Genomic DNA, 28,000 nt, shown 5'->3' on the forward strand with positions numbered 1-28,000 from the left:
TTCATACAAAAATACAGACTTTTTTAAAAATGTCTTATTCATCAGTTTTTTTTAGTGATTTTAAAAGCAGTTTTGTGAGGGTTAACGCAAAAAGGCATAAAAATGTATTTATTTTTCCAGATAACCGGCTATGTGTGGACTAGGCCTAAATATTAGTTTTCTGAACTGATGTTAATCTCAAATCATCCGTTTTTCTTCTGATCTTCACATGTTTTTTACGTTTCATGCTGTAAGGTTACAGAGTGGTTGGCTGAAGTCATCCCATCAATACTCCTCACCTCATCCACCTCTGGATGTATTTACAAACCCAAACCTCTACCAAATATCAAACATAGTCCAGGGTTGGGCAGCGACTGTGACGTCGTGATGTGATACAAAGCGAAGACGGCTGCTTAATATTCCAAACTCTCTGATCTGAGACCTTAAATGTCAGTGGGGGGTTCATGTTTGCATGTTTATTGCAGAGTTATGATGCAAAGGGGATGTTAGAAAAAAAAAAAAAGCACGACTCTAAAGCTTATTAGATGCAGCCCCATGTTTCTACCTGCAGGGAAAGATTTTAACTACAGGCTGCAAACAAATGAAGAGTGAGCCTCCTTTCTTCTGTTCCTTGAGAGGTCCTTTTTTATCCCCAGAAAAGATTAATTTAAAAATAAAGGGTTTGCACTTTCACTATCAGTTAGGTTTTTAAATGCCTTTCATGTGGATTTTAACCTTTTCAGTTATTTTTTAAAAAGCCCTTTCTTTCTTTAGTTCTTGTAAAATTCTTTCTGATTGCAGTGCACCACTGTTTCATATCTAGCTGTAGTGCAGTTAGCACAATTTCTCCAAATAACTCTGAGCAGCTCAGGTTATAAAAACTGGATTCCTGCCTGACAAACATGAGCTTCTGATTTGTAGCCTCAGTTTTAGTTGATTTCAGAGGAATGTTTACTCACAGCTATGAATGAGATGCATGTTAAAGCTCTGCATTTTATGGTACTGAGGCTAGCTGGAAATGTGCCACCTGCATTTAGGCATGTATAGAGGCTCCCAATATAGAATATAATATTTCTGTAACTGTGATGTACGTTATAATCCTGCCTATAAAGGGCCAGTTCACACATACTTAAGAATCGTCTTTCTGTTTTTAGTGACGAAATTAACGACGCATATCTGAATCTTTTCCATGATAAATTGTTCTTTATAAACACCTTGCATTTCACTGATCAGTTTTTCTAGAAATAAATCCTGAATAAATGTGTATTGTTTACATGCATCTTTGGTGAGCTGACCCTTTATTTTATCCTGTAACATTTACACTGGAAGATGTCTTAGAGTCCTGCATGTCATCTTCTCCTCGGTAACCATGGCTACACTGTCAGTAACAGTGTGTTTGTAGAGTAATCTTTAAAAAGAGGTTGCGACAACTCGCAATTGAAACTTCATTTTTAATATTTATTCAGTGGACGTGAAGGAAAATGAGGGTATTTGTTGTTCTGCAGCTGAAGCTTTTGCAGTTTAAGTTCTCTGAGAGAAAAAAGAAGACATTTAAATAAAGTCTGTGCATTTCTGTGATCATAACAATGTAGGTGCTCTGCAAAAATCCTTATTTTAAACAACAAATTTTTTTGTTGCAAGGTAATCCAGCACAGTAAAACATTTAAACTACACATATACATAACTTTGAATAGAAAGATTTCTGCAGGATACCTTCAGGTTATGATCACAGGCTGTTAAGACGATGTGGAGGATGTTTTGTTTTTATATCTCTGCTCTCTGCTGCCCCCAGGTGGACAAACTAGAGGAGGCAGAAAGCCAGAGGAAAACTGAGGACGACGTGAAAGAGCCTCAGCCGATGGTGTTTGGTAAGTATAAAGTGAATCGACTGTGACCTTAAAATTCAACTCAATATATACAGATAAAAGAAATGTTATAATTTTACTTCAGGTAAAACTAGAATTTTGTATTAATTAATTGGACAAATTTAAGAAAAAAAAAAAAAAAAACAGTTGAAAACCAAAAAACCAAAAAAAAAGCAAAAAGCAACCATGAAAAAATAAAAAAAATAATGATCTTTTTTAAAAAATTGGTAAAAACGGCAATAAGGTGGAAAAAGTTAAGAAGAAAAAAAAAAAGGGGGAAAAAAGTCTCCACCTCCTCCCAGTGCTAACTGCAGGAATACACCACTCAGTCACTCACAGCTTAGAGGAGATCGTAGCGCTGTCAATCAAGCTTGTGTACATTTACTGACATAAATTTTTATGCGAAACTGTAACAGGATAAACAAAGGAATACATATGGGTATCATTGCTGCGATAACAATGTTAAAATCCCTGCATACACCAGTTTTATACCCAGACTAGTGGTGTTGGATAGCTTAGAAACAGGCCGAGTTTACTACATAAACATAAAAACACACAATTTCTCTGCTAATGTGTGATTAATTCAACTTATAATACTCAAAGATGTTGCTTTAGTAAGCAAGAAAGCGACATAAGCAGGGCTGAGGAGCTGCTTATAAAACTGTGCTTTCAGTTTTTCTACTTCTCCTGCTTTTTATACAACTTACCAAGAAATGACCACAAGATGGCATCATTTAGCAAAATAAGATAACATCAGCGAAACAGTGACCATAACAATGCTGCTCACACCATCACCCTCGATGTCTTTTACGCAAAAGCAAGTTCCAGATAACAAAGCCACCAATGACGGTGATAAATGGGCTTTCCTTGAACGCTAAGTGTTTTTTTCTCAGCTATTAGGACATTTAGCAGTGTGTACATGTGTGTGATTGACAACGCTAAGACCCTCTTCCTGGCTCTGATTGGTTGTTTCTCAAGAGAAGTGGCGCCTTTCTGTAGGTTGCAGTAGTAGCTTCAGGGAGGAGCTTGATTTATAAAAAATATATTGAAAATTGCGGCTTTTGTTTCATTGCAGACAGAATTTTGAAAAGCCAGCTTTCTGTGCTACTTTTTAAGTTTTATTTGTCCCTCAGTAACCGCAGTTCTTTCTGTGTTGCCAGGCCAGCAGCTGATGCTGACTGCTGCTGCCTCTCCTGTGGCGGCTCAGCCACCGTACCCAACTTACGGCTATCCCCCCGCCGCCGCTGCCGCCGCCGCCGCCGCTCCTCCCGCTGCCGCAGGTTACCCCGCCCAGCCAGCCTACGGCTTCAACATGTAAACGGCTCCAACTCATCTTATTCCATCTGTCTCTCCTGGTTTCCCTTCACCTGACAAACTCACGCACACTTGAACTGAACCGCACTGCTCCGAGCCCCAGCTGATTCGGCGGAGGCTGAAGAGTCTGAAGAGTCTCCGCCCGCGCTCACTGAAACTGCAGTCTCAAGTTTCTTCACGCCCCGTCTAGATGAGTGGCCTCAGAGACGTTGTGAGGAATCCGGTGACCTCCCAGCCATTTTCTTCCCACTTGCATCACTAATCTAAACAGCATGAAGTCGCTTCTCAGCAGCCGGAGGAGCACCAAACCACTTCGTCCTCTTGCTGTTCCATGTAGACTTTAACCATAGAGCAGCTTTTGGTTCTGTGTTTTATCGCACTGATGAAAAAGAGACTTTTCTGAGAAGCAGCAGAAGGTGGGAGGCATGTGTTTGCTTCTCCACCTTCCTCTTGAAAGCACTGTTGCGGCCTTATTTAATCTAAGGAGGCGGCTTGTTTGTCTCACATCTGAATTCACATCCGTGTCAAGCTCTGTTCTGAATGACAGTCGCTGTGCAATTGTTCTGTGTCCTTTCACAGCAGGTACAAGTATTTGCAGTATACAGACTATTGACCACTTGTGAATAAGAATTACAGTCTGTGAATGAGTGTGTGTGTGTGGAGCCTTTGAAGCTTTTGTGGACACAATGAAACTTTCACCCACCGTAGATCTGATCTCATCGGTTGACTTTTCAAAGCCCCGGAAGTGGAAGTCCGGAGCGTCGGGTTGGGTGAGACAAAAACCATGAAAAAAAGGAGGTAAAATCATAAATATGTGCATGTGTTGCCAAATAATAATACTGCAACCAGGAGCACAACTGTCATGTTACACTCAAGTATATCAAGTATTACAGATTTTGTGTCAAAAACAAAGATGTATAATAAAACCTTCCCACCAAATTAAAAAAAAAAAAAAAAAAGATGTGGTGAAGCTTCGAGTCTCAAGGAGGTGCCGGTTAGATAAAAAAACTGTATAATTTAAATGTAATGAAATTCCTTACAGATCAGAAGTAAAATAGTATGAAGCGCCATATGTATTGTCTATAATGTGTTGTAGTCCTAAAAAAGGTATAAAGATTTTTTTTGTAAGAAAAAGACAAATGGCCAAAAAAAAGCAGCTTAATAAATGGCAAAGTCTTGAGACAAGTTTTCTCAAAGTGGTTTTCATTTTTCTCAGCTCATTTATAGATATAAAGCAACATCTTTATATTCTGTATGTTGTTTATACTTTTGCATGAATTACTGCATCCATGCAGCAGGACAAGGAGGTGATCGGTCCAGGTCGCTAACCGTTGTTAGCTCGTCTGTGTTGTTGTCTGGTGTTTCTCTCAGTTTCCCGTTTCAGTAATCAGGTGAGTTTAATGGGGAATCAGCACAGTAACACCAGGATCCCTGAACCAGACGTTGGTGCCATTAAACGTCTCCATAAAGTTTATCTTGTTTGCAGAAGAAGGCATGAAGTACTCTAAAATTTCCTGGTACAGGACAGTGGAAACTTAAACTGGACCTGAAGCAGCTTGGGGTTCGGAAGAGGTTTAGGGCCACTGAAACAAAAAAAGTGACTTTTTCTCCAGATTCTGACTTTTTCTTCAGAAATCTGATTTTTAATCTCAGAAGACTCAAGTCAGAATTTGGAGAAAAAGATTTTTCTTTCATTGGCACTAATCCTCGTCTGTCTCAATCTCTGAATTACACACATTGTGGAGCTGTATGAGCGACTTGCTTCACAATCTAATCCTGTCAAAACGGATTTGTTGCTTGTTCGTCCCTCTTCTGCTGTGCTTTTTTTCCTTCCACTTAACTTTTCATAAATATGCCTGGACACAACACTCTGAGCATCTTTGTGGCTTACTTTCCTTTTTGAGTTGGACAATGATTGTCTGCTGAACAACTTTCAAGATTGTGTAGGGAATAACATTATTTTGTATAAAAAGTTTTTCATAGGTTCTACAGTACTGACACTTCCTGATTATTTTTTGGGGTTTTAGCTTTGAGGCATGTTGACATTTACTTGAAATATATCGTTCTGGTGCGTCAACTAAATCTGATTTATCTGTAATTCTCTTTAACATTAATTTTAACTTGGCAGAAAGAAAAATGAAGTTGACGCTGAAGCGGTGTCTATTCTTGTTCCTCATGTGATTTTTTTTATTTTTTATTAACAAATGAGTTAAAATCTCAAAAGAGGGATGTTATTGTTGCGGCAGTGTGGTTTTACGTCGTAGATTTGGACCAGACTGACATTTTGGTAACTGAGCAACCAGGACATGATTGATGGAGAGTCTCCCAGAGCTCCAGCCTCTTTGTCTGGAGAGGGCGTGGTTGGATGTTTGTAGCTGTTATGAGATAAATCTGTTTGATTAAAGAAGCAAATGCTTAAATAAATGAATAAGATCAGAGCCCTCCACCTCTTCCTTCTTCTTGTGATAAACAGAGAGAGGATATGCTGAGCCCCACCCTCTTTTTTATTTCAAAAGAAAGTGTGCGTTTTCTCCCTTCCAGAAGAACGGCCACTAAATCCTCTTGTCCTGCTTCTAAAGTTCATGAATGTCACCGAGAAATTCATTAAAACACGAAACTAAATATTTATCCAACATTACTTCCGGTGGGGATTACGCACAACCTTCTAGCGAGGATATTTCCATGGTGACAATCAACAGATATTGGAAATAGTCGGTGCCAACTTCCTTGACTGTATCCGCCCACCGTCACTCCTGATATCCGGGATTCTCCGGGCGCAGCTCAGATCACCTGCAGCCAGGGAGCGCACCAGCGGCAGCGCGCTTTTCCTTACTTACAGAAAAAAAAAGAAGAGGAGAAAAATCTACTTTGTCTAAAAAAAGCCCTCCATCCTTAGATTTGCAAGTATTTTTTATTTTAGATTTTACTGTCTAATCATGCAGGATAAAGGCGCATTTTTCAGCCCCTTTTGCAGACCGCGGTGTCTGGCGGCAGCGGCTCCGGCTGGAAGAGCGAAACTAACTCATCCTGGTAAAGCAATTCTGGCAGGTGAGTTCACGGCGACCTGCCGCACGGGGGGAGAAGGTGGTGGTTCAATTGAAGACCACAGGCTTTACAGCTTACAGAAAAAAGTTACAGTCGTAGAAACGGAGAGCACAGTTTTTAGATACTTTGATTTAAGCCCGGCTCTGTTGAACAACTGGGTGTTTCAGTGTGAATATCCTGTAATTTAACTTGGTTTAAAAAAGCGGCGTAAAAACAAAGCAGAAAGTTATATTTCCAAGAGAAGTCGCTAATATTTATTATGTGTTGTTCGTGAGAACCTTTTGGGAAAATGAAGACTTCACACAGTTAAAAAAAACTTTAACTTTTACATTTTACACGTTTCAACAACAAAATTTAAGAAATCTAATTGGGATTTTAAGCAATAAATCAACGTAAAGTAGTGCATATTTTATATTGTTTCTGTCATTTTAACTGCAGTTAGATATTTGGAGGCATGTCTCAGAATACATGCTACATGAAACAGCTGAAAAAGCATGCAGTCAGATTAGATGGAGGGTGTTTGAATATAAAGTCTTACAACAGATTCTCAGACTTGGGTCTAGACTTTGACTGGACCATTCTAACACCATTTGATCTAAAGCTCTGGCTGCATGTTTAGGGTTGCAGGTGAACCTCCACCCAGGTCTGAAGTCCTATGCAGCTGTTACCACATGTTTATCCAGGATTAGATTATTGCTCCGTTCGTTCACTTTGCTCTGTTTTCTTGCCCCCCTTTGGAGTAAAGCATTCCCACATCATGATTCGGCCAACACTGTGTTTCATGTACCATGTGTGGCGTTTTGCATACGAGCCAAAACATTATCAAACAATCTGACCACAGCATCTGCCAGTTTAACTCGCATGTGCCAAACTGAAGGCATGTGGGCCAAATCTGGCCCACCAGAAATTTTCATGTGGCCCTCTCTAGAAGTGGCACCTTCAAGATGATAGTTGTTTTTTTAATACTATTTCATCAATAAATCAGTTTTGTCTGTACAATACCAGATTATATACACACATTTCATATTCTTTAACAGTTTAAGGGGTTGCCAATACTTTCTGCCACATTTAAAGACCTTTCTTGAACTTGATGTGGGCCAAAATGAAAATAAGTTTACACTCCTGGTTCAGGTGGGTCGATGTGGTAATTTCACAACTGTGCCATACTTATGGATGTTCATTTCCTGCTTTGAGCATCCATTAGATGTTCAAATCTAAGGATATTCATAATTAACTTAATTCTGGTTTTACGTTCTCTTCAACTTCCTCCTGCTGTGTTGCTTCGTGATGCTGCTTGTTCACTAATGTCCTCCAACAAACCTCTGAGACCTTCATAGAGCTGCTGGGTTTACACTCAAATTCAATTACAAACAAGTAATTAATAACTAGGTGAGATCTGAAAACAACTGGTTGCACTGGATGTTTCCAGTACAACCACTATAAAAGTAAAGGGGACTGAATTCAAATGCATCCATATTTTCAGATTATTTGTAAATATAAATGGGACAACATTCATCCTTTGCTTTGCAGTGCTTTACATTTTTTATGTGACCACTAAAGGCCTCAAATAAGATCCTGCAGTCTGAATAGCATTTATAAGTAAATTCAAGACCATCAATTTATGAGGCAAATACATTTTTGGTTACCAACTGCTGGTTAGTGTGATGAAAACGTACATAAGCCAGATGAAACGTTTCCAGATATAAGCTGATAAAAAAAAAGAAAAGAAAATAATTCACAATTGTTTTCCAGCCTAAATTGAAGATGTTGCTCTTTGAAAAATTATTTTTAACTACCAGCTCAGCTGCTTTCTTCCTGTGTCCGTCCTTCCTGTCCCGGTTCGGTCCGACCTGCAGGGGATTCTGTTCATCCTTCCTCCTGTGCAGGTTTACATAACACCATTAGGGCAGCAGAGTGATGCAGCGATGTACAGGACATGGTCGCATCAGATGTTGAATTTTTGTTTCTTAACTTTATGAATCAGCAAAGAACCCTTTAACATCAATGCCAGGTGTTATTTCTCAGTTTTAATAAAAAGTTTCCTGTGTACTGTATTCACCCAAAACGTCTTTTTCCATTCAGCATGTTGGACTTTTATTCAAATTTTGGCAAAAATCAAGCAGCTCATTAACATATTTTGTTGTTGTATAGATGGATCTAGGCCTATTTTTCTGGACAATAAATTTTCCCAGAAATTATTGCAATAAATGACAAAATTATTGCTTTTAGATCATTTTCAAATATTATATTGAAAATAGCTTTATTGTGAAAATTAAAGTCCGATAAGTTTTCTTCACTAATTTAAATTCAACACTTGAATCTGGGATGTTTTAATGATCGAAAATACAGCATAGCAACTAAAAATGAGATAAAATGGAAATAAAAACCACACAACAGCCAAAACCATAAATAAAATAGATTATAAAGTCTCTGTAAACAAAATTACCCTTCAAAAAATATTAATAATCAGAATGAAAATTATCGAGCTCATCTCAGTTTATCATGCAACTAATTGCTTATTGCGACACCAGTTGGATTTATTGTTTCAGTCGTTTGTTTGCTTTCACAGTTTCAGAATAAATCTTTAAAACTCATAAATTGTAGCCAAAATAGTTGCAACTACAATATTTATCAAAAAGTCAGTAGAACTGATTTTAAAGACAAAGGTTTAATCAAATGGTATTTTAAAAAAAATCTAAGCAATTTCAGCTAATCAAATAAATTAATTACATCAGTTGTTATCATTCAGTGCCACCCAGGTTGTATTTTTTAAGTCGTATCTGTAATTAATCAGTTCAGAGCCCTGTGCGCTCCTCCCCTGCTGCCGACCTCCAAGTGTGATGATGATGATGATCAGGCTGCAGCAGCTCCTCCAGCTGATGAAGAACCTCTCTGAGATGCCTCTTCATCAAGGCTTCATGCTGACGTTGGCTGCGCTCTGCTGATTTCGACTCTGTGCTCTGCCAAATGTCACTTTCTCAATCTTTCATATTCCTGAATGAATTTCTTCTGATTGAAAACAAAAACAACTCATCTTGGCTCCAAATGCGACTTATTACACTCATTCCGAGTTTACTTTACCTCTGAGACAATAACATAATAAATAATTATCATCACAACATTGCACGTGCATAGAACTAAGACAAATATAGAATATTTAAACCAGAAACAAAAGGCTTTGAGCCAATATAAGGTTATTGCAACTAGAGGGCCTAAAATAACAAAATTAATTTAGTAAAACATCTTGTCTGCTAGTGCCTCTAAGTATCAGCCTTTTTTCAGCCAGCTTACCATCAGTGTGCAGAAATTGGTGGTAATTAGATATTATTTATTTCTTTTCATTTTCTGTTTTTCAAACTGTTGCAAACTTGCTAAAGAAAACCTGCTGAACTTACAGAACCATCAGCAGGGTAATAATTTTCTAACAATGTTTCAGGACGAATGTAAAATCCGGATAATCCAGTTGGGTGAGTTTGTCTCCTGCAGGCCGTTGAGCGATGATAATGCAGTTTTCAGTACAAAGCAACATGTAGCCATTTCCAGCCACATGTAACATTGTATAAACTATGCATTCCTCAGAGATCTATACAGCATTCACATGCAGTTTTGAAAAGTAATAAGTTCTGGACAAATACAACAAAAGGAAAATGACTTGGAAATATGTTTAGACTTTATTTTAAAGATATTTTTCTTTCTTTGTCAGCTTTTAAAATGACAAAAGTCAAATGGCAAACAGATTTATATTGAATTCAGATGCTTTATATTTCCACATCACTCACTGATTGGCATGATTTTATTGATTTAATTGATCAATATTCTAGTTTCGTAGGGAATCAAAAAAGTCAATTCCACTTTAGGGAGCTTTAAGTTCAGGTGGGTCTGGAACTGTGGTCCAAAATGCCAAACGCTGCTGCTTTCTGAAATTGTTGTAAAGAAAAAAAAGTTACCAAAGTTGAAAACTCCTTTAAAAAAAAAATCAAGATTTAGTCTGAGATAGTCCAGTAGTTGTAGGTGTTTTAAGTTTTTAAAAGAGCTTCTTCAAAAACCATAAAAGCTCAACAACTGAAAACTGGAATCCAGTTTTAGCATTGGGTTGATAACATGCAGATCATTTGAGACCAACATTAATATTGTGTTCATGACTCATATGTGGCGTTTAGTTTATTTTATGAAACTAAACACCTTCTTGAGAGAGATTTATTCTTCAAACATTCAGTTTCTCTCAATTATGGGTGAGCAATGCCTCAAAATAATTTGTTGCCATGGAGACCTGATGACTCCCAACCCACTTTACCGTCCTGCTCAGAGCACAACGTCACCCAGCCTCGTCTGACAGCTCCAATTGTTCCACACTTTTTATTTATTTCTCTGACTGGGCAAGTTTGGACGAGCAGTTTCTTGATGAACACACAGCTGCTCCTTGAATGGCATGTGTTCTTGTCTTTCCTGTTTTTAATTATGACTGAGGAAAACTGGCCTGCATATAATTTCATAATCATGCTTAGGACAATAGGATTCAGTTTCTCGATACTCTTAGCTTTCAAAGTTGAGCATTAATTACTAAATTACTGACGGAGGGTTCTGTACATGTTTTGTCTTTCCTCCATATTTTTGTGATTGTCTGATTGTCCTAAAAGATGAGTAAATGTTTGGGCTCTAATGTTAAAAACTGCTGTTTGCAGCAGAATGGTCCCTCAATGTCAGGTTTAAGGCTGAATAAGACAAACTTGGCCATGCAGAGGCTTTCCGCCATCAGTCCTGCGCAGCCTGACTGACTGGTGCTGATCCCTGTTCCACTAAGGTCGGGTCAGGCCTGCCTGTCAAGTTTCACAGCAGCAGCTTGTCTTCATACGTAGTCCGTCTGGTGACATGGGAGAAAAAAATAAAAATTATAGTGACCACGACTTAGTAACTTGTGGGAAATAATTAATTATAACAAGTCGCGGTCTTGAGTTTTTTGTTTCAGTAGGAACGCTGCAACTGTTTCTTTGTAAAGATCAATTGTTTGGGAGTAAAAGTGTGTCACTGGGTTGAGATATCATCCACAGGAAAACTGACGGATAGTTTATACGACCAGAACAAAAAGGTATTTTCCCATCGAATCTAGTTTGCACTATGCCTGGTGTGTGTATTTGTTGGCAGCATTTCTCTGCAGACAAAACGAGCCACTTGTACGTTCCCTGCAGCTCTAAGAAGACAAAGCAAGTGGAGATAGACGGTCAGACCTTAATGGATTAAAGAAGCCACTCAGTTAATGGTTGGGAGGACGGATGCTCTGCTTTCCAGTGATGGTGGCTGAAGCAGAGGGAAGGGAAAAGATAGTTTTTGTCCAGGAGAAGCCTGAGGGATTCTAGTTGTAGCTTTTCACATGAAAGATTCACCTACAGAGAGGTAGACGTTTAATTTAAAAAAACAAAAAACAAAACTGGAATATTTGATGCTTTTGTCACACTTTCCCCCCGCACAGATCTCCCTCTCTTCCTCTCTCTGTCTCGGTAGCCTGAGGCCAGCCGGTCGGGTTTTCAGAGTGGCTGTCTCGTCTCGGGCTCAGAGGGCTCGTCAAACTCTGGCTTATTACCCGTTTCCCCACGTCACAGGCGGCTCAAACAGAGTCCACTCCCCCTGCGCTGTCCCTGCTGCTGGTTGAGCACCGGCACCGGGAGGCGAGCTAATAAATCACTGAGCCGTCTCCCATCCAACCCCCTTCACCTCCTCCAGCCCGTCAGCTAGATGTTGGTCTGATGCACCTGCAGATATGCAGTGCAGGTCACATTTAGTAAGAGACCCCTGGTTGAGACAAAAGCCTCAGATCAATTTATATTTTACTGCAGTTGCTTAGGTTTTGGATTGAAACATCCAGAAAAATCGGCTTATAAGCTGAGCAGATTTATTTATTTCATGTAAGGAAAAGGTGTTTAAAAATCATCCACTGAGTTTTTCAGTGTCAGGCCCACAGCATGACTTTCTTCCACCATACCGAGCAATAATCAATAGTTTTCCGTACTTTCATCTGGTGATGCTCCGATATCGATATCTGTGGTTTAGTGTCGCCTGATACCAATCCGATATAGAAAAAGAATCCTGAATTGACTTAAAAACTTTTTTTTTCTTTTTTTAAACATAAACATAAATGTAGTGAATTACAAAATCAATTGATAACGGTACAAAACACTTAGACACTCCAATAGCTAGTTTGGTCAAACATGTAAAAACAGCTAAACTTTAATAAGTTCAGTCAGTGGAATTAGGAGTAGTAAAAAGTAAAATAAATAATAAAGAAACTGAAAGAGACAGAAACAAGAGGTCGGCTACCTCAGTCAAACATGTAAAACAAACTGCAATAAACCTAATTTTAAAAGGCTCAGAAAGAGCAATTAGGAATTCTAAATATATTGTAAAATACATAATAAAGCAGGACGTTGCTCAAAGCACAAATCATAGAATTAGACTGAACAGAACTGCATTTATCAATCGTTTTTTCAACAAGTAACATAAATCTGCAAAGTTTTAGAAACTCACTTCACCACGTTGTGAAACCTGATGACTGATGGCAAATATATAAATATTTGTTTTACCCTGAAACCTAAATAATCACAGAAGGGAATTCAATTTCAAGTTATTACCTTCCCCTGTTAAGAAAATAATACTTTAGATTTGAAAAATGGTTTCCATCAACAATCTTTTAAAGGTGACAAATCCTATTTTCTTTGTCGTCTGCAGCTCACAGTCCTGTGGGGCAAACCTGTCTCTGTAGAAAAATGCCACATAGATCATTTTCTTGCTGTTGGAGTGGGTTAGACATAGTTTGGGTAATTTAATCAAATTGATGAGTGTGGTGCTTTAGTGCTCAGACAAACTGGCTCTTTGTCGTAATGGAGATTTGATAGAAGCCTGTACAAATGTTTTTATTTTTCATTTCATTGGGAGAATGAGACAATCTAATCACAATCAGACGTGTGGTCAGTCTCATGTCTCATGAACACTGAGGTTAGAATAGCGAAGTAAAAGCTTTGTTTTTAACCTTCTTTACAGGAAAATTATCCTATCATTATTTATATGCTTCAGTAAATACTGATGACAAAAATTTCAATCAAGATGAATAATCTTTGTAATCAGACATCGCCTTTGATGCAGAAGTGCCAAAAAAGAAATAGTAGAAGAGAGCAGACCAGCACAATTAACTTCATCCAAAAATCCCCTCTGCAGAAAAAAGGTAAATATTCCTATTATACTTTGTTTTAACACAAATGTTGCTTTGTGGAACAACAAAATGTTCAGAAAGCAGTACTTTTAAAATGGTTTGAAAGTAATAATAAAAATTGTGTTTGTTTTTTTTTCATCGAGAGTGTTTTGGAGTAATTTGGCAAACCTTTAATCATCAAAATACAAAATATAGTGATCACCACATTCAGCAACAAAATAAGAAATTAAAAGTAGCAAAAATAATACACAGCGGCTCATAGATGAAGCTTTGATGCCAGTTTTTTTTAGTGGTTTTTACAAACTCATGACTAGAAAATCTGTGTGCAACCAGAAAATCTGTGTGCAACCAGAACAGTCTGAGTTACCACTGACTGACCAAGGTGCATAAATACCGTTCATGTAAAACAACAGCGCTTCATCCAGTTTAAAGCCTTGCAGCATTATCTCTAGTTGCACAGACAAACAACTGGAGCTTTATCTGTCCTCCTCTTGTAAATCATCCCGTTTCCTCCATGCTGCAGGGCTGTAAGCAGTTTAAGCAGTTTCCATGTAAAATTAATCAACATCCCGCCTGTAATTAGGCGTCAGCAGCTGAATTAGAGAGTGTTGTTCAGGACAGAGAAAGCCTGAAAGGCCAGGCGTAAGATGAATAATTCTTTTCATCTTTGCAGAAGGCAAACAGAGCCGTTCTCGTTCTGCTAACAGGAGACCTGATGTTTGAAGTGCATCATTCCTTTGGCTTCACTCTCAGCTCCTTTGGACTGGAGATGTGGATGTAACAACAAGTTTCCCTCCGACCTCCTCTGCCGTGTTCCTCCCTTTGGAGATTTGTATGAGATAAAAGATGATCAGGATTAATATTCAATTCTGCTGCAAAAGTGACGCCTCGCATATCTGCAAACCTTCAAACAGACCAGTTTTTAGTCTTTTCTTTTTCATGTGAGTTTTGCAAAGTAAAGCCCTTTTCTGTCATGCTGCACACAAAAATGAATATTGAAGGATTTGGAGCTTGACTTCTGTTCGATGCTCAGTTGTCACTACATCCCGATGAAAGCTGATAGCGGGACAGATGTGTCCGAGGCTCATTAGTGATATTCAGCATCAGGGAGGGCAGGATTTCAGGGCCGATCCTCCCTGTCAGCTGCATACATGTTGGCTCAACTTTGCTTTGCTACTCTCTGTTCTGAAAAGAACTGGCTTCTAACTTGTCATATATTTGTTTATGTTTCTGTTGAGATTATTTTTGAATGGTGATTTAAAATGAAATAGCAGAAGTTTGCTAATTTGAACCTCCATTTTTGTACCATCAAATGATTCTTCCCTTCAACCAACTGCTTCATGTCCGTTTAGCTAATTTAATTTCTTTATTCTCAAACAGATTTTTTAAAAACAATAATAATAAAAACTGTCAGTAAGGTGGAGAAAACATGCCTAACCAAGATCAAAATAATTTATTTGCCACTACTGTTTTGTTTGTAAAGGAATAGGAAGAAGTGAAAACTTTTTAAATCATTCCCCTTATCTCAATTTAATTAAATATACTATTTTCCGAGTCAATAATTATCAAAAATTTGTTATTAAAACCATGTTATAATATGAATGTTTCAATATTGTCTCAATATTTCTGTGAGAGACAACAGGCCCTCCTGGTTTCTATTGGGAGATAAGTACTTGGTAAATATCTATAAAAATATAAAACATGACACATATTGCAAGTTGATTTAACTTTGGATTATTTTTCAGACTCTAAATTACATCATGTTTAAAATTAATTGTGGTTCTGAACATTGTTTTCTGTGCTCAGTTACTGTTATTTGTTATGGATTATTAAATTTCTAATCCTGTGAAACATGATGGTTGTTTTCATTCTGTAGTGTATAAATTAGTTTCACGTCTTGCCTTATTTATTGGAGTTACTTTAAAACTTTTCCTAGGCTATTGGTAAATTATTGAACCGGACTAATCACTTGTCCAGTTAAGTAAAAAATGTCACAGATGGATTTTTTTGTACCTGGAGAATGTTGGTATAAGCAAAACTAAAGCTGCTTTAATAGGATTTTTCTTTTTTCTGTTTTTAACTTTAATTTTTTTTAATGATGGCACGTTTCATTCCCCACTGATAAATTCTCACCACTAACAGTTTTTATTGCTTTAAAAAACAACAAGAGAATTAATGGATCTGATTTTAAAATTAGACGCTCTGTGCTCATGCATTCAAACATTTCATGTAGTTTTTCACATATGTTTGGCAGCGTGTGTCTGTAGCATGAGCCCAGGCCCAGATGTGAAGGGTAGGGTTGTTGATTAAGTTGTTAATTTTGTCTGTCTGGTCAGAGAGTGACAGCATTACCTCCATACAGCCCAGCAGCTCCAACAGTGTGTGTCAGATTGATGTAAAATCCACTCAGTCTGTGGATATTTCAGCTTTAAAAGTGTCTGTTAAAGCAGATTTGTCTGAGGTGCTGTAATATTTTCCACCACCTCTGGATTTCTCCACTTTGGAGTTGCAATTTCTTTCTTCTGTAATAGCAAGTGTCAAAGGTTTGTGTTGATGTATTGATTTTCAAGGCATTATGTTGGGAAACCTGAGGAAGAGGAGAGGTGAGGGAAGATGCTGCTGAAGGAAAGAGAATAGAGAATTTATTAGGAGAGGGAAGCGAGTCTGCAGATAAAGATTAATGGCCATTTTTCCTTGTGTAACCTACGTTTGGCAGATACACTGGACTCATTTAGGCTGTCACCTGTAAACGTGTGTGTAGATACGTGTGCGTGTGTGTGTGTGTGAATCTGTGCTGAATGCAGGCTGCAAAATGAACTGGAAGACGGACAAGCTGCATTACAGATGCTGCACATCTGATGAGGATTGATCATGTGTTTGTGTGTGTTGCCGCCTCGGAGTTGGTCCACTCATTTTTTCTGTCGCTGCCGCACTTTTCAGCCGGAGAAGATAACAAACAGGAAAGATGGAGAGTAGTTGCTGTGTCGGAGGACACGGTTGGGACGAGGAGACGTCACAAAAAACGATCTGTCAGAGTAATCAGGGTTTTCTGTGTCAGTAGTAGAGATACACAAGTCAAAAGGTCTGAGATCAGGAGCAGCAGGTCGTGAACCAACAACAACTCAGCTGTTGTTTCCACTTCTAGAGTTAAGTTTAAAAAAATTAAAGGTTAGCAATATATGCTTTGATGCATAAGTGTGAAAAATCTTGTAATTCATTCATTTTCTGCTGCATTCAAAGTCGAGACGAATTAAAAGTGATTTGTGAGCTTGAGAAACTATTCTGTCGTTGTAATATTGTAGTGATTTTAGATTTTCATTCATAACACACAGTAGTCTGAGCTCTGATTGGTCCTAAATTTATTCCGACTCTTTATTCTATCAATCATGCAGCCTGACGCATTACGGTATATGTCCAGAATTTAAATAAAGCAATAAAAGACTGTGAGACACAGGTTGAGTGCTTAGCTTGGAGTTAAATATAAACTCACATTATAAGATATCAATGCAGTCATGACGTAGCAAACTCCGGACTGATCAGGTTTACACATTAGTTGATTTAAATAGTCAAAATATTATCTTTTTAACGGCTTTAAAACGTCTAACAGTACAGTTGTAGTGCATGACGTTCAAGGAGACAATAAGTGTGTGTTTCTCTCTCAGTGTGCATTTTTGTTCCTGTGTCATTGACTTAATGGAGGGTCTTGGCCTGGGTAATGGAGACCCTCCCCACTGGCTGAGTGGATAATTTAATTAATACCAACCTTGTCTCTCCGTCCCTCCTTCCTTTGTGACTCATCTCTGCTGTGGCTGGTTTCTGACTGAACCTCGCTGCTGCTACACACATTTATTTTATTTCCTATTTTTCCAGCCAGACTTATGGTCCTCATATGACTTTCCTTCTTATTCTTTTGGTCCAGTTGAGCCACTGCAGGAGCAGATGATTTATCCTCGGCAACCTCATTACTCTTTCTCCCTCTGCAGCGGAGCTTTTAATGTTTATGTACTAAAAGCTATTTGTGGCGTCACTGTAATGATCCATGACGTAATTCATAGAGGGAGCTGAGTAATGCTTGGTTAAGGTAGCATCCAACACACCAGGAAAAAGATCCAGACAGAAAAGTATTCATTCACAACTACGCACCAGCTTGTGTTGGTCAATCCATCCTGCTGCAATACTTTCAACTGGTTGTCAGGTAGCAAAATGTGAAAAAGTTAAACGGATGATATTTTCTTTTTAAAGGCACAATCACAAATTTTTGCTAGCCGATAAATTGGCCCAGTAATTACTGTGATAAAAGAAAATAATGTTTTCCTTCAGACCATTTTAAGTAATGTATTGTTACCTTCACAAAATAATGGTTAAGTTATTTTTTAAGATGATTTAGAAAAAAAAAATTGTTATAAAAAGTTACTGATGGCATAATAGTGCAAGTTTACCCTCTTAAAGACCAATAAACTTTATTTTAACAAGTTATACTAAAACCAGAATATATTTTAAAATAAACAAAATAAAACATAACAACAAAGAACAATAAATAAAACTGAAATAAAAACCACTTGCAACTAAAACCATGATTAAAATGGATTATGATGTCCTTGTAAACAAAATTGGTTTTCAAAAAAATGGAATCATCAGAATGGAAACGATTGAGATCATTTTAATTTATCGTACAAGTAATTTAATTGCTTATTATGATGAGCTTACGCAGGAAACGGCAACACTTTTGTTTTCAGTTTTGGGCTAATTGTCTGTATTTTGTGCTTGGTGCAGTTTTTACTCTGACTCTCTTTATTCCCAGGTGGAATCGCCGGTGGCATAGAGATCTGCATCACTTTCCCCACAGAGTACGTGAAAACGCAGCTACAGCTGGATGAGAAGGCCAACCCACCGAAATACAGAGGAATAGGTATCCACCCCGTCTTACTTCCTTTCTCTGGCGCTTATTATCTAATTACCCATCATCTTCAGATGCATCACCTTTTCTGGAGAGCCGTCATCGGGCTTGTTTATGTGGAAGAGCCCAGTGCTCACACACACACTCGTTATCGGTGCCTCGCGTCGCACACAAACACGGCCAGGATCTGCTGATGTCTGCTGGGACTCTGAGGATTGGAGACGACGCTAATTAGCGCTCCAGACAGCTGTTGCTTTTCTTGCTTGTTGGTTTTGTGAAACCACATAGATTTCTGGACTGGTGTCGAAGGGAAAACTTTTGGTTTCATTGGATAAAAATAATTTGTGCTAACGCTGACTTTAATGTGGTTGTTTTTAATTGACAATTTTAAAGAAACATAATCAGCAAAATCAATAGTGAAAACAGCTGAGAACAATAATTATCCAGCACAAATGTTGCTACCTGGCAACGAGCAATCTGACCATAAAAATGGCTCCTTGGATGCCAGGAGGCAAAATTAAAATACAGGTCATAAAAATTTGCTCCCTCAGTTTTGGAAATCAGATTTGCAGCAGAACTGATGTCTAATGGCAAATTGATCTGTATTTTAAGCTTGGAGCTGAGAGACCATGAAACACGTTAACAAATCTGATGAGATTTTGGAGAAAGAAAAGCATGGCTCTTCAATGCGTCTCTGGTCCAACACTCAATTTGAAGACTCCTGCTGTAAAGTCAATAAAATTACATGAGAAATTTCTTTTTAGACATTTTTTGTCTTCGTTCATTGTCAGTATAGCAGCACTGAAAAAGAAGGTTTGATTTTATCTTTACATTACTTTGCTTCAAACTTGTAGACTCACTAAATTCTCCAAATTTACTCAGCATGGATCCATAAATCAGTCCAACTTAACTGATCCCAAATATCTTATCTCATTCATTCTCAAATGAGTGATGCCTTCCCATGGATTTTATAAAACTAAATTGTAAGCAGCTTTACTAGCTTCCTGCAGAAGCTTTCTGTGCTACAGCTCAAGCTGGTTCCTATGAATAAGAACGATAAGTAGGAAGCTGCTTTAATTTCTTAATTTACTGAACGTCTGTCTCTTTCCAGGTGATTGTGTGAAGCAGACGGTGCAGAGTCACGGTGTTAAAGGACTTTACAGAGGACTCAGCTCACTGCTGTATGGATCCATACCCAAATCTGCAGTCAGGTGAGTGAAACAATGAAGAATAACAAATGTATTGAGAAAGCTAATGCTTAATTAACTTGAGTTTGCTTTACAAACTAGAGAATGTATGTTGTTTTAAAGTTATTTTTCATACAATTCTTAGGTCAGTAAAATCAGAAATGACTGTATTTGGTGTGTAAATCTGGTTTCTCTGTATAGTTTTTTTATACATTGAATAAAATATCCTTTTCTTTTGCTAATTGGACACAAAAGAACAAAACCTTGAACCTTCACTTCTAACTTTATGGACTTGTAATCTCTATGTATCTTTACGTGTTTATCATTATTTAAATGAAATCCCCTCAGGTGTTTTAAAATTTGCATTTATAATTCCATAATTATATATAAAACCCTAAGTTTAAATTCACAAGGTGAACATATGCTGATTAAAACAAAACCAGTTAAGCTGTGATTGTTTCCCAGCTGAAACTTCTCACTCACACAGTCCAATTATTCCAGCCCATTACCCACAAGGCTTGGCACAAATGCCACACTAGCGCTCAGCATACAGTAATTATGTTATTTTTTTCCCACCACTGACATTTATCTACAGACAAATGTGCACGCTGTACCTCTTGTGCAAGCAGTGACGTACACACACACACACACACACACACACACACACACACACACACGCACATGTCACAAACCAAAGCCGGCTGCTTTTGTTGTTGCCTTTTTGTTTCATTTTTTCACTCGGTTCCTCTCATTCTTTCACTGTTAGAGAGTGTGTGCGAAGGTGCATAGGTGTGCGTGTGTCCGTGTGTGTGTTTGTGTGTGCGTGTTTGTGTTTGTGTGTGTGTGTGTGTGTGTGTGCTGGAGGGTAGAGCGAGTCTGTATGATAGAGAGACAGGCCCAGTCAGGCGAAGCAAAGATGCCATTCAAACTCAGACAGGGTCTCAATGGGGCTCCAGAGACGGAGACTTTGGTGTGTTTGTGTGTTTGTGTTTGTGTGTATTAGCAGGGAGGGTGTGTGTGCGTTTGGGTGTGTGTATATTCACATGTGTCTGTCAGCTTTCAGCATCATTTCCAGAGGGAGCTGGGGTTGTGTTTTTGTGAACTTGAAGGAATATTTTGTCTTGGAAAACAAATCAAGTTGGATGTTCATTGTTTTCCGTCCATCGTCCATCCAGTTTCAGTTTCACCCTCTAATCCAAGCAGATACAGGAGAGGGGCCACATAATGTAAAAAAAGGTAACTAATTTTAATAATAATAATAATAAATAGCTGCAATTGAGCTGTTTTTATTTTTATACAGTAAACTATTCCATTTATTGCATTTTTATAAAATTAGATGTAGGACTTGCGCAAGAAAGTAGGAAATGTAAGTATAGCATGACAAAAACAACCAAAACTAAGCTCTTATTAGTTTTGATTTACTTACTAATTAAAACTTTTTGTGGATGACAAATATAATCAGATCAAAGAGGAAATAAACAGTAAAAACTATTTGATATACATTTTTAAAATTGTAATAATGTAATATAAAGGATATATATATGAAATACAGTATTCAGATTACATTGCTCTATATAGTTATGTGAATAAGTACATAGACATAAAAGTGGTACAGCACCAAATGTGCAGATTTATTCAACCAAATGTGCATCTAAATGTGTCCCCCAACATTTCTTCAGGGAGTATTTCAGTCGACAGACAACCTGACTAATTTCATAGAGTGCATGCAGCAACTTTTAAAAAGTACTGTGCATCTTTTCCGTTGGCTCATGATTCAGATGATCGTTATGTATTTAATTTGTGCTGCTGCAGTTTGCAATATAACACAGAGTTCAAAACATGACATTCATCTTCACCGTTCTGGAAGTACTCCCTTACTTCAGACCAATTTAGACCAAAAATGAAATGAAGACAAGTGAAACTCAAAGGGAAAAACAAACGGAAAAAAATTGAAAGGGGGTTAAACTGGAAAAGAAAAGCCCCAAGCCGCCCTGAAAAAGCAAATTAAAGCAAAAAAAAAATTGGTTTGGGTTTAAACCAAAAAATAAAACTCAAGAAAGTGAATTAAAAAAAAAAAGCAAAATGGCCAAAAAATGGGGTTTAAATTCAATAAGCCTGAAGTGGGAAGTTTAACCCAAAGCCGCAAATTAAAACAAAAAAACAATTGAAAAAAAGCAAAAAAAAAAACTGCCCTCACCTCATTAAAGAGCAAACATTTCTATATTATTTTACTCACAATATCAAGCAAAAATAACTACTTATTTTACTTTAGAATAATTTTAATTCTTGTTTCAAATTGCACGAACAAAATTTCGGATCTGCTCATGAATTTTATGAAACATCACAATGAATTCAGCTCAAAGATATTTAATTTGAACAGGACATGAAAATGAACTTTTGCTCTAATAACATAAGAGCCAAATTAATGTCAAGATACAAAACCATGCAGCTAAGCATTCTGGGAAATGCTTAGCTGCATTTCCCAGCTAAAGACTCCTGTCTTTTTCTTCTTTCAGTTTTTTTAAGTGCTAACCTAAAACCTCTGGTTTATTCAGCTCTTGGAGGTTTGACAAAGTTAATAAAAAGCTTAGGTTAAAAATCTAAAACTCACTACACTTATTTCACTCGAAGAGTAGAAGATGGTCGACACAACTAAAAGCGGCTCAAATGTTTTACAGTGCAGGCAAAGCATTTGATGCAACATTGGCAGTTTTCCTTTAACCACAACTTGATCGGACTTTCTATTTTTATCTTATTCTCTTATCCTCCTCTGTTTCGCTTCCCTTTGCCTCCCCAGCTCTCCTCCTCCATCCCATTAGCTGATTAGCTCGGTATCATCATGGAAGATTGCCAGGGAGGTTCAAGATGGATGTCCAATCGAGCCACTTGCTTTTCCCTCCTATTAACCCCCCGTTCGTATCGATACTCTACTTTCATTCGTGGCTCCTTCCCTCAACTGCACTGTTTTCATCCTTCACCTTCTCTTCTCACACAAGAACTGACCTTGTTGGAAGACCCTTTAATGAAGATTGGGCAGCTCTGTCTGTCTCTGCTGTGGGCTGACTCATCTCTGACTGCGGGTGTCGGCCAAAAGATGTGTCATATTTTAACCATAAAGTGTAGTCCACATGTTAAACGGCTGAGCAGAGTAAATTGGCAGAAGAGCAGGGCTGACACCGACATATTTCTCTCTGGCAGCCTTTAATGAACAACGTTTGATTCACAGAGGTAGTTAATAAGGCCTCTGCCACCCTGTGGAGTCACAGCAAGCTTTTAGTGGACATGTGGTCAATTTATTTCAATGCTAAGAAGCTGTTTATATTTATTCATTAGTGTGCATAAAGAGAGAAGTTCTGACGGTAGAAAACCTGCCTCTTAAAGCCGTCTGAATCCGTGACGAACAGATGTGGAGCCATAATGAGCGGAGAAAACTACTGCAGCAGAAAGGCAGATGGAGAATAAAATTGGGCTTACATGAGCCCAGCAAAGAGAAATTCATTTTGCTGGAGCAAAGACGATGGCAGGTGAACGGTCCAAGCAGACAGAGGAAAACATTGCATTTATTAAGGCCCGGCCTGCCACTCCCCTTTCAGGAAGCCTACCAGGCAGCGTCCTGCTGTCACCACAATTCAATTTCCATCTATAAATAACCTTTCTCGTAACGGACTCGCTGGCACGACGTTCACTGATTGCATGGATGCTGGAACCGCACCTTTCTGTCTGGAATGGCCTCAGTGGCAGCTGCTGCTGGTCGCTCGGTGTTTGCAGAACTGCTGTGGTTTATTGGGGCGTCTGCTGTGTCTTTAATGAAGACACAGCAGCCAGCACAATAAAGCAAAACCCTTCAACACGTTTTGCCCTTTCAGCATATCGTCATCTCTGGAAATATGAGTTGGAATCAAGTGTTGGGCCAGTTTAGCTCCTGGTGTGCAGTGATGCCCAAAGTGTCCCACCCGGTCAGCATGGGAGACAAACAGGCGTAACCATGGCGACATCTGCAGGAATACTGGAAGAAAGCCAGTATTGAAAGTGGTCATAAAAGTACAATAGGAAAACTTTAATTAAATCGATGGGCCACAGGCCAAAGAGCAGACGCAGTTCTGAGGCCACTGAATGTTTTACACATAAATATGGAGAATCTCTTGGTGAAGCACACAGACAGTTTACGTCTAGCTAGATGAAAAATGTGTCGGTGTTTTCTGTTTTCTTTTGTTTTATTCAACTATTGAAAAGTCAGACTGGCCACAAGCTTTTAATTTGAAAACCTTCAGATCTCCTGTAAGCTGCAGTGCATGAAGCAGGACTAAATTCAACACCTAGTCTGACAAAAATGATAAGGATTACTTATTTTTGTTTATATTTTTGTAATATTTATATGCATCTGTAACATTATTATTTAAAACTAGACAGCCAAATCAGATTTCTGATGTATTGCTAGCCTTAGACCTAGATTTATGGTGAGCACTGTGTCCAAAAAGCATGATATGTCCTTCAGCACGTATCATAGTAAGAGTAGCAGAGATTAACCTGAAATGATGTAACCAGATGATATTGTGCAGTGCTCAACCATATAAATCCTTCCTCGCTATTTTATGACACCCAGACCATCTTCATCTTGATAATTTCTCTTTGCTCATCCTGATTTAGGCGCAACAGTGAAGATTTAAAATGTTTCATCTCATCTCTTTCTCTCTGATCCCCACAGCTTGTAACAGCTTGGAAATATACACAATATAATCCAATATAAGATAAAAAGAGTAATTCAGTGTAGTTGTTTTCCTTGTAAATATCTATATTTCCTTGTAAATATGTACAAGGAAATATAGATGTTGACCTCTGTCTTTCTGTCTGAACAGGACTGAGAGGGACATATCAGGGTTTGACTGCGACGGTCCTCAAACAAGGCTCCAACCAGGCTATTCGCTTCTTTGTAATGACGTCTTTGAAGAACTGGTACAAAGGTCAGTGTGCACAAACACTGTTTGTGTTTGTTTAATTTAATTTGTAAAGGTAACACCTGCAGGAGGAATTCAGATCCTTGCAAAAGTATTAACGCCCTTAAACGTCTTCAATGTGTTTTATTTAATGTGAAACCAACACAAAAAGTACATTATTCTGAAGTGGAGATACAATTATAAATAGTTTTCAAAGGTTTAGCCACCTTCACTCTAATTTGTGAAGATAAAACTTTAGTAAGCAAACAGCATCATGAAGACCAAGGAATGCAGCAGGTAGGCCAACTATAAGGTTGTGGATATTATTATTGCAAAATAATATCCAAATACTAACCGAGGAAATCTCTAAAACCTGCAGGATGCTGGCCTTTGAGGACTGACTGAACTCCACCAGTTTAGATCAATTCATTTTTAACTGCTAGAAATTCAAATCTGAATCCAGTTGAAGATTTTGAGAATTGGTGTTCACAGATGGTCTTCATTAAACCTGACAGAGTTTGAACATCTCGGATTTGTTTCTAGAGGTGCAAAACAGAAGCTGTGATTATAGAAAAAAAAACAAACATTTTTTGCTATAATTACAGTGAATATCGCTAAGTCTTTATTTGGTGGCAGAACATAAATGCACACCACACTTTTAAGATTTTTGATTTGAAAGGATTTGTAATCTTTGTATCATTTTCCTTTCACATCACATAAAATTATACATAAATACATTGACATTTGTGGTTTTAATGTGACAAAAAATGGAAAATGTAGTTCGGTATGGATACATTAAATTCCTCAAATGTGTTTATGTTAATTTAAAGTTTAAGTACTACATAAACATCACAGCTCAGAATCTTTTACCAGTATATTGTCTGGATATTAGACAAGTGTCCACTGAATGATACCTCACTTTTTCTGCCACTAGGTGATGACCAAAACAAAACTATTAATCCCATCATTACTGGAGCATTCGGGGCAATAGCAGGGGCAGCCAGTGTATTTGGAAACACGCCCTTAGACGTCATCAAGACAAGGATGCAGGTACACAGTGGCTGCAACACACTGGGAGAGGATCTTTGCTTTTTGCTTCCGCTGCAGTTTAAATTTGGAAAACTGTTACAAATCGTGCTTATTAGATGTAATCCTGCTGTCGTCTTTGAAGGGTCTGGAAGCTCATAAATATAAAAGCACACTGGACTGCGCTTTGAAGATCCTCAAACATGAAGGCCTGGCAGCGTGAGTAATCGGTCATCTGTTGGTTTTATGACGATTATTATGTTTACTTTTAGCTTTTGGCACTCAAACTCTCTAAACCATGGCAAACCATTACATGTGGATTTATCATAAGTTTATATCAAAGCCATATTTATCTGACCATCCAGTGGAGTTTACTTCACTAGGATGAGTTCTTAGATTTTAGCCAATCAAAGGCACATTTCAACTTGCAGCTCTGATGACACAATCATCCCAAGGTTTGCACAGTCTACAGATAAATCTAATAAATGTACATGTCACAAAGAAATTGTGCAAAATAATTTAAAAACAAAGCAACACCACACTAATAATTCTGTCGTTTAGAGCTGTTTATTGTTTATTAGCTCTTAATCCAACTCTGACCTGTCATAATGTGACTCCTCTGCTGTGACTCCTCTCCTTTAAAGCACCTCTGCCTTATTTGCGTGAGGAAAATGACAATCTTCCAAATCATTTGTCTTCTTGGAGCATGTTCTCTCACTGATTTTATTTTATTTTTGAAGAAAATCTAAATTTATTCAGTAGTAAATTATTAAAAAAGAGTTGAAAATGTGTTAGTGGAGCTCCTGTTACAGGCAAGTTAAAGTTTAATACAATAGGAGCTGCAGCCTGTCATAATGGGAGGAAGACCCAGTGCTTTCATTTCACCACAGTCACTGTGGAATATGGAAAAAGATATCTGAGGCTCATTATAGTAGAAATGTGTTCGTATCTTAAACAGCGACAAAAATAAAAAGATCCTAAGTCAGTGAAAAAATTCACTTTCTTCTGTTCACTTGTCTTAAATATTATCAAATCTAGTTCACAATTTTAATCACTGGTTAACATTTCGTTAGCCAGTAATAGGTCAACGTCAAATATAATTATTCTGAAACAGCTCCTCTTTTAACCTGATTGGACAAATATTCTGAGCTTCCATTTTATATTCTTTCTACCATCACAAAGACGCCGTTAACACAAAGGGCTCCTTTGTGCAAAGGGCCCCTGTTCATGTGCCCGGGTTGACCTCACGGTGACCCTGGCTGGGTTCTGGTTAGCAGTTTTGGTTTTTTACCTCATTTGGTTTGTAGGTTCTGCTTCTACAACAGCATAAAAACAACTACTGGCTTTATTTTACAATTACCTACACAGCAAAAACACAAAATATCACAGAGTATGTTTTGTCCAGTTTCTAGTGCGAATATCTTAGCTCACTTTAAACAAACTTAGAAGCAACTGTTCAGTAAAATCTAAGAGCTTGTTTTAGATCAACAATTATTTAATATTAATAGAAAAGTACTAGTTCCACTGGCAGATTATTTCACTTATTACATGGAAAAAATTTCTTGTCATAAGTGGAAAAAGTCTGTCATTGGAACTAGGAATTCTTAAAATAAATATGACTTAAAACAAGCGTCTAAATCTTGCTGAAAAGTTACCTTTAAGCTAGTTTTATCTTATTTCAAGTGTACATTAACCTCTGATGTAAAGTGAAATGTGTGTTTTCATAATATTCTAGATTAGCACCAACAAAACCATAGAAATGAAGATAAATGTGAATGGATAAAAAGCGTAATTTTGCTTCTTTCTGCCTTTTTCTGCCCATAGCTTTTACAAAGGGACCGTTCCCCGGCTCGGCCGTGTGTGTCTGGATGTAGCCATTGTTTTCATCATCTATGAGGAGGTTGTGAAGGTCCTGAACACTGTCTGGAAGACAGACTGAGCCGCTGGTTGTGCAGGAATGCTGGCACAGATCTAGGTTTTCCAGATCCCCTCTGTATCATAAAACCAGCTGTGAACAGATTGGGGTGAATGGCTGGACATAGATCTGTGTTATGTGCTGACCACCAAGTCATTTGCAGATAATCAGAGGCTCCGAAGTAAAGAAAAGCCAGAATGGATGCTTACATCTGAACTGCTGGAGGTGAAGCAGAGCTCTTATACTTCACACCGAGACTCCTTCCTCACAAAGTAAAGAAAAAAGGGTCTTTTATAGTTTAGAAAGATTACAAAATTAGTTAAATCACTGTGAAAAAGCTGTTTTTGGCATTAAGATTTATTTTTAAGAGCTTTTTTAATGCATTTGCTTCATTTTCATCATAATCCAAACACAATCTGTCCGTCCAAATCTATTTTAATGATGTTTACGACAATAATTTAGGTGTTTACACTTATTTTACATTTAGAGTATGACAGTTATTTTTATACAGTGTAGCATAATATATGTTTTTAAAAGTATCTCTGCATAATATAATATATATTAAATCTGTGCCAAAAATCAAATGAAGGTTTATTCAGAGTAAAAACAAATATATGACTCAAATAATTTCAGATAA

The 28,000-nt window shown here is 37.8% G+C and overlaps 2 protein-coding genes across 6 annotated transcripts in view; both read left to right on the forward strand.

The window, feature by feature from the left end:
- Nucleotides 1–4,343, forward strand: part of LOC103145870 (clathrin heavy chain 1-like) — a 24,195-nt gene extending 19,852 nt beyond the window's left edge. For all 5 annotated transcript variants that reach the window (XM_016677154.1, XM_016677156.1, XM_016677155.1 and 2 more), the window contains 2 exons: nt 1,772–1,847; nt 3,005–4,343. In XM_016677154.1, the coding sequence (XP_016532640.1) occupies nt 1,772–1,847; nt 3,005–3,162 (234 nt within the window). In that variant the 3' untranslated portion in view covers nt 3,163–4,343. The remainder of the gene's footprint in view (nt 1–1,771; nt 1,848–3,004) is intronic.
- Nucleotides 4,344–5,829: 1,486 nt separating this feature from the next.
- LOC103145904 (tricarboxylate transport protein, mitochondrial) lies at nt 5,830–27,955 on the forward strand. The gene is made up of 8 exons (XM_007563559.2): nt 5,830–6,206; nt 18,206–18,313; nt 19,413–19,512; nt 24,136–24,143; nt 24,345–24,449; nt 25,357–25,472; nt 25,594–25,667; nt 27,273–27,955. Exons 1-8 carry the CDS (start codon nt 6,095–6,097, stop codon nt 27,385–27,387), a joined length of 738 nt encoding a protein of 245 aa, XP_007563621.1. The 5' UTR covers nt 5,830–6,094; the 3' UTR covers nt 27,388–27,955.
- The last annotated feature ends 45 nt before the right edge of the window (nt 27,956–28,000 follow it).

Source organism: Poecilia formosa, unplaced genomic scaffold (genome assembly GCF_000485575.1).
Source record: "Poecilia formosa unplaced genomic scaffold, Poecilia_formosa-5.1.2 Scaffold148, whole genome shotgun sequence".
Taxonomy (NCBI): domain Eukaryota; kingdom Metazoa; phylum Chordata; class Actinopteri; order Cyprinodontiformes; family Poeciliidae; genus Poecilia; species Poecilia formosa.

What these genes read in the sequence shown, in the direction of transcription:
- LOC103145904 (XM_007563559.2), top strand. Translation starts at nt 6,095, where the DNA reads ATGCAGGATAAAGGCGCATTTTTCAGCCCCTTTTGCAGACCGCGGTGT. An exon ending in TTTGAAGAACTGGTACAAAG is followed by an intron (nt 24,450 to 25,356) that starts GTCAGTGTGCAC and finishes TTCTGCCACTAG; the next exon opens with GTGATGACCAAAACAAAACT. An exon ending in AAACATGAAGGCCTGGCAGC is followed by an intron (nt 25,668 to 27,272) that starts GTGAGTAATCGG and finishes TTCTGCCCATAG; the next exon opens with CTTTTACAAAGGGACCGTTC.